The sequence below is a fragment of the Acipenser ruthenus genome, chromosome 20, assembly GCF_902713425.1.
Source record: "Acipenser ruthenus chromosome 20, fAciRut3.2 maternal haplotype, whole genome shotgun sequence".
Classification (NCBI taxonomy): Eukaryota; Metazoa; Chordata; class Actinopteri; order Acipenseriformes; family Acipenseridae; genus Acipenser; species Acipenser ruthenus.
In genome coordinates, this window is record NC_081208.1 from 18,059,998 (window position 1) to 18,067,101 (window position 7,104).

Sequence of the window (7,104 nt, forward strand, 5' to 3'; positions counted from 1 at the left end):
CCGAGGACAGGACGTGCAGAGGGGCGGATGAAATCGCACAGACATCTGCTACCCAGCAAACGCCTAACCCTGCTTCACGCTCGCCCATTCAAATGGCTACTGCAGGACAAACCAGTCAGAAAGGAAGGCCAGCAGTACCGACCAAAAGTACCGATAGATCAACAGGCTTTAGTATAGATAGTATTCTGTCCAACAAAAGTATTACTAAAGGCAAAGTTCGTGTATCAACTATAGGTTTAGACAGCCTACCTAGCAAATATGTTGGTGATCTCACGGGAGGTACATCAGATTTCATGAATACCGCGTTAATGTTTAATGCACAACAAGTACCTGGTCGTTTTTATCACATTGGGTTTCCGTTGTATCCTTACTTGCCTTTAACTTGCTCAGAACAATTACTTAACTTTCACTAGACATAAATCTCTGGGAAAGCACATAGTATTGAAATACATTTTCAATGTTCCTTGTATTATTATTATTATTATTATTATTATTATTATTATTATTATTATTATTATAGCCATATGTATCTATTTCATATAATTAATCTAGAATGCATTTTAGCAGTGTATTTCAAAAATATGTAAAGCTCGCTTTGGAAACAGTAAAACGTAATTTTAATGACCTGAAATCTGCAACAGAGAATATATTGTAACTGTGCATATATAAATGCTGCTTTATTGCGTCATTATTGTCAGTAAAATGTATTGCTTGGTTATCATGCTATACTATTGCTCCTTAAAACCATTTTTTGCATTGGAGGCATCAAACTAAATAGTCTTAAACCGCTTGCTTAAATTTATTGTAATGCATGTCAACACATCTGTACATTTGTATATTCTTACTGTATGAGATAGATTCCAGCTGTTATGCGAGTCACATTTTTTGTTTATACAATAGGTTTAAGATGGATTATATAGCCTACCGTTTGCTTTGTGTATCGAAACTGCTCTAAACTGTGCACAATCTATAATTAGATTTTATTAAGCACTTAATTATAAAATAATCGGTATTAGTGGATTTGTCTATAATGTCGTGTTATATATATTCATTCAGTCATTTTATACCAATACCTTCACTGCAATCTGTTATTCGAAATGTATGTTAATAATAACGATTGCTACGCTAACATGGTTGTATTGTTTTTCTTAAGCATCTAATAAAATATTTTGGTTAAGAAAATGTGTTTTTAGTATGTTTGCTGTATGTGTAAAAAAAAACTTTGTCCATTTCTACAAGAATTATAATAAACCAAAAAAAAAAAAAAAAAAAAGAAATCTGGTTATTTTTACATACACAGCACCCTCGTTTGAACATAAGCAATGGAAGTTCCAAAACATCCTTTCTAAACATGCACTGAAAGTGACCGAGGACCTTTTTTCAATGCAGACATGAATTTAAACAAAGAATCGATTCATACATTTCAGTTTCCCACAGAACCCCAGCCCAAGTTCCTATGAAATGATTCCTTCACTTTCAAGGTAATATTTTCGCCACAAGATCACCCAATACGTGACCTGCATTTTAAACCGTCATCGTACATGTGGGGAACTATAGGCTACAGTACTTATTTTTTATTAACTAGCAATGTAAAGCAATTGTCATTTAAAATGACACCTTTAAAGTAATAACGATTAATTACAGCTCCCATATATATAAAAAATGCTATAGTGCAAAAACTTTTTTTATGGCAGTGTCGATAGACAGATTAACCTAATCACAATCAGCTTTAGTAGGGCTATGTGTTATTTATTTATTACAACTCAGGGAAACTAATATTGTATAAACAGATAGACTGGTATATGTACAGATGAAACACTGTTCTTGACGCCTAATTTTACTTGCTTGGGGTTAAAAAGGATCACCTCTGGGGTGGAAAAATAAATTACATGAAAGCCAAAAAAAAATAAATAAAAAATAAAAAAACTACAACTTGATGTCATGAATACTGCAGTCCTACTAAACAACAAACACAATTAATAAAACATTCCAGTCGACTGACAAAAACGTTATTGTTCTTATGTGTTTCTTGCCATCAAATATCTGATTTAAAATGAACTCAAATATATTAATTAAAACTTTTGATCAGATTAAACTTTGAATTATTAACGAGTAACGAGTTGCTGATATATGGTATTCCCATATCCGTAGCTGTTTGGTAACATATGCTATATGGGGACTAATGTAAAAGGTTTTAATAAATCGTGTGAAGTGCATTTCGAAACAGCCCAACTGGGTCCTGCAGGCGATGCTACAAGAATGTGGAACCTGTCCAATAACACAGTCCTATAAAAATAATCTAAAACCAGTTGTATGGGAAGGGTTTCAAACTCACATCAACTACATTTAACCATTTACGAAAACTACTTTATTCACGTGTTACAATTGACCCCATAACCATTAGATGAACTATATTTGGGCACATGAATCTTGCCCTGAAGGAAACAAAATGTTCATATATCACAATTGTGACTCAGAGCGACATATTCTTGCTTGATAAGGACTATAATTGTATGGATGTTAAAAAGTTTTAAAAGTAGGACAAAAAAAATGCCTTATGTGAACATTTTGATTTTTCAATAAAGATATTCAGTTTTTTAGTTAAATACAAACATATTTCCTTCATGTGAAAATTGATCTCATTCAATAAAACATTTAATTCTTGTGTTAAATTAAATGTGTTGTTGTTTATTTAATTATTCTTCACAGAATGTTACATCTGACCCCACCACCTGTTACAACTGACCCTGGATATGGGGTCAATTGTAACATCGGACATCTTACATTTCAAGCCCTCTTGCGTATGTATATCAGCTCTTAAAACAGGATAACTATTATTATTATTATTATTATTATTATTATTATTATTATTATTATTATTATTATTTATTTCTTAGCAGACGCCCTTATCCAGGGAGACTTACAGTTGTAAACAAAAATACATTTCAAGAATCACAGTACAAATATTAATACAATTAAGAGCAAGATAAAATACAATGACTTTGGTTCTAGCAAGTACAAGTATATGACAAAATACAATTCAATAACGGAGCAGATAACAGTGTCAGTTATAGTTACATCAGGATATAATTAAATACAAAATACTACAGATTAAATGACACTTGACAGATTACAGTACTCTAAAGTACAGGATTACTGTACTTGGGGATTGGCAGAGGACAGATGTAAGTTGTTTGTATCAAAGTCTGGTCAAACTAGCTCAATCATCTGTGCGTAATGCAGAGAATGGTAAAAAATGTTACACTGTCCCCGGTCTCCCCTATATATATATATTTACAGTTCTTTGCAGAGTCGTGTATTTAAACAAGGGAGGCCTAAATATTCCCTGCGTTTTGGTCCGCTAAACCTCAACACGACATTTTGGAGAGCAGTGTGCAAATCAGGAATGCGACTGTATGTAAATAAACTTTCCCACAGTTAAGAAAAAGACTCTAGAAGTGGAAGTATTTCCTGTATACACTTATTTTGGTTGGAACTGTAATTAAAACATCACCTAGAACACTGAACTCTTTAATGACTACTTTCCTTTACATTTATTAAGGATCAATTAATCGATTAAACAAGAAGTACAAACTGAAACATTGTAATAAAAATAAAACACTGTGTGGAAAATGATTTAATAAAATAATAATAATAATAAAAGGTTATTTTAATTGTAGAGGCAGTTCCCAAGATATATCCTTTAAAATACGCTTGATCATGTGATGTGACCTGTGATTCCCTACAGCCCTATAATGCTGTGTGCAGATAGATAGAGGAGTAGGAGACGTCAGGCAACTTCCATAGCCACCGCAATGCCCGGATTGCACTCCAATTGAGCATGTTTGGGATGAACCTGAACTACTCATTCATCATCATTATCTTCTCTATTACATCCCTCAAGTCACCTTCCTGCACCTTGTCAAGTCCATGCCACGTCATGTCAAGGCTGTAGTCAAAGCAAACAGTGTTGTAACTTGATACTGAGTACATGCCCTAATAAAGTGGCCAGGCAGTGTATTCCTTTTTTTAATAATAAAAACAGTGAGACATAGGTATAGGTTTGTACTTGTTTTTTGGTGATGGGTGTAAATATGGAGACCTCAATTAAACCTAGCTTTGATTGAGAATGGTGAATCTGTAAACTTTTTTTTTCTTTTTAGCCACACACAAAAAAAGCTCCCGTCAGCTCCTTCTCCAAAAGCAGTCTACAACCCACTAAAATGAGTTCATGTCACAGTGTGATTCAATTTTGCTGTGCTCTCTTTGCTACCATTATAGCCGGGTAAACTTTGACATCACTCTGCTCCCCTCCAGTTATTTATAGCTGCTCATTAATCAGTGCAAAAATTAAACTTCAAACAAATCTGTTGCTCTTTTATCGGCAAGCCAAAGAAAACTAACATGTAGACAACTTTGACGCAGAAACCCTATGCTGTGGAGACCACCAGACAGGACTGTGGCTTTTTCAGAGCATGGTGCTTCTATAGGAATGCCACACTCCTGCACACATGCTACAAAGTCACACACTAAACCTTGTTCCCACTCCTAGCTCTTTGAAAGAGCCTGAGAGTGCTTCAATAAAAGAGGTAAGGCTGATTCTGGCTATGCATGTATGTATTGTGCATGTATGTAGGTCTAGCCAAAAGGTTGCGCTGACGAATGTCTCATTTAAGCTTCTCCTAAATGCTCTAAAAGAATGAGATCCCTGGATTCTGGAGGCCATGGAAGACACCTAAAGTCTCTATCGTGCTCCTCAACCCAATCCTGGCACGGTGGATGGGTGCATTATCCTCTTGAAACAAACCATCATCATCAGGCTACAAGAGCAGCATTGTTGGGTGGACTTGTTCCGCAACGATGCTTAAGTAGACAACAATATCCATTAGTCATTCCAGTGTAATTAATCAGGGTAGTCAGGGTTGGCCACAGGACGTATGCCCCACACCAGGATGATGCCAAATTCAATTGGCAGACAGGTTTAGGCAGTGTATGTATGTCAAAACACTTTGAACACCCAAGTTTGAGGAGGTCTTCGTGGCTGTCAAGATAGATATTCTATGTGGTTCTGGGTAGGGTGCCATTTTATACATATGATTACACAATATATACACATATGGAATGCATACCACAACACACGTAGACACTGACTGACGGTAAGGCACCAGCTTAATTTAAACAGGTACTGTGGCATACATAATATTCATAGAAAACAAACATTAGTCAGCACCATTTTTTTGTAATGCATTTAAAAGTGATTTAATGTTGCTGAAAGTTTCAGCATCTAGCCTCCTGCACTGGCCAGCCAGCATGTCTCAATACCAGCCTTCTGGGAGCATCCTCTACATGGTTTGAGTGTCCATCTGTCCCTCTGTCTCGTCCTCGAAGGGTATAACCATGCAGCCCTTATAAGTAGGAACCCAGCTAGGCTCAGTTGTCATTGTGGTTATGATCTGTGGACTCTGGCAGGAAATGGCCTGAGAATATAAAGAACCATTTCACAGAAGACGCCAGACAGACATTTTGAGGCTACTCGGAAAGTTATAATGCTTACTCATTTGTTTTTTTCTTCACATCCTGGCTTATGGCAGTTCCACGCACTGAAAGCTGCAAATGTTAACAAAAAATCTGCTTTATCATTGTTTTTTGTTTGTTTTTCTGGTTTTTTCAGAAGGACCCACCAGAAAGGATCAAGATAAACGTCAGCAAACTGCAATTTAAAGCCATATTTTCTAAGCGTTTATGCTGGCTTTTAATTAACTCCTATTTTTTGGGTTTTGTAAAACACCTGTTAATTGTACAAACATATCAAATAATTAGGCTTATTCATTTCCGTTGTTTATTTTTTAGGAGCACACAAAATAGCATAATAAATTCCTAATCTTTTGGAGTAAAGTACTTATTTTAAACTGACTGAGGTTCTCGATTGAACCTATTACTTATCAGGTTTCACTGCTTTGTACTATAACGATATATATCCAGGTAAGAAATAGGCAAGCAAATGGGTTTGATGGAAAACATCAATTTCAAAATTGATCCTTGTGTATTACAGCATTTTAATGTAATTGTTAAATTTATTTCATTTTTCTTTCATTAGAATCTAAAAATGTTGTCATCGATTTTCTTCCATGTCCCTCCTCATTGGCACAGTTTCCCAAGCCTCTTCCTTTACCACCAACCTGTCGCACAATTAGCAGGTTTTAATGATGTTCCAAATTCGTTTGAGTCAGCTCAATATGTTACCTTAAAAGGTGAGTTCTGTATTACAGTATTTTTATGAAATCCTCAGAAATAAACACCAAATATGAAGACTGTTAAAAATACTGTATTGCTAACAGGGGCTATTCCATTGATCTAAACAGTCTGGGATCCTAATTCTTCCACCACTGAAATCAGTCAAATATTAACAAGTCATTTTTTATGTGCATTTCAGTAACAATATTTAAAAATCAGTAGATAGATATGCATTGAATTGAATGGTGGTGGGATTAAATGAATTGTAGCTAACACAATAATTCCACAAATCTTAGCCATTTGCACTCCCATTAATATATCGGTCTCCAAGGTGCAGCTTTAACATAAACACACTTTAAAGCAACATCTATTTTCATTTTAAAACATGACGCCTGGTACTACTTTAATTTAAAGAAGTTATCAGTTTCTATACCTTATTCTCGTATTATCTGTTTGTATTTGTACTCCCAGGGTCATGCATGTTACTGGCTGAAAGCATGCAAGTCAATATGGGAAGCAGCTGATTGGCTAGGACAGGAAAGAAGCCAGTGAAGGAGTGGGGACAATTTCATTCTCCAGGTGAAGTGACCCAGGAAGTACAAGACCATCTAAAAGCATGGCTTGTGAACAAAGCTTTCTTTGACCTAGTGTAATCCCAGATATAAAGTTTCAAAAATCTACATAAATATATGCTATTACATATGTTTCTTTCAAACTACACATTTGAGAAAATAAATAGAATAAATGTGCATGCCGGAGACATTTTATGAAACTATTTTGTTAGCTAAAATTACTTTAAGATCCTCCATTGTTAGGATCTAAATAAGACCTCATGAAATATGGCTTGATTATAAAACCATTTTTTTATTT

General features: G+C 35.1%; 1 protein-coding gene across 1 annotated transcript in view; it reads left to right on the top strand.

Moving 5' to 3' along the window:
* Positions 1–2,776, top strand: part of LOC117425919 (forkhead box protein I3-like) — a 4,231-nt gene extending 1,455 nt beyond the window's left edge. Inside the window, exon 1 of the mRNA XM_034043237.3 lies at positions 1–2,776. This exon is cut by the window's left edge and continues 1,455 nt beyond it. Coding sequence (XP_033899128.1) covers positions 1–413 — 413 coding nt within the window. The 3' untranslated portion in view covers positions 414–2,776.
* Positions 2,777–7,104: the final 4,328 nt, after the last annotated feature.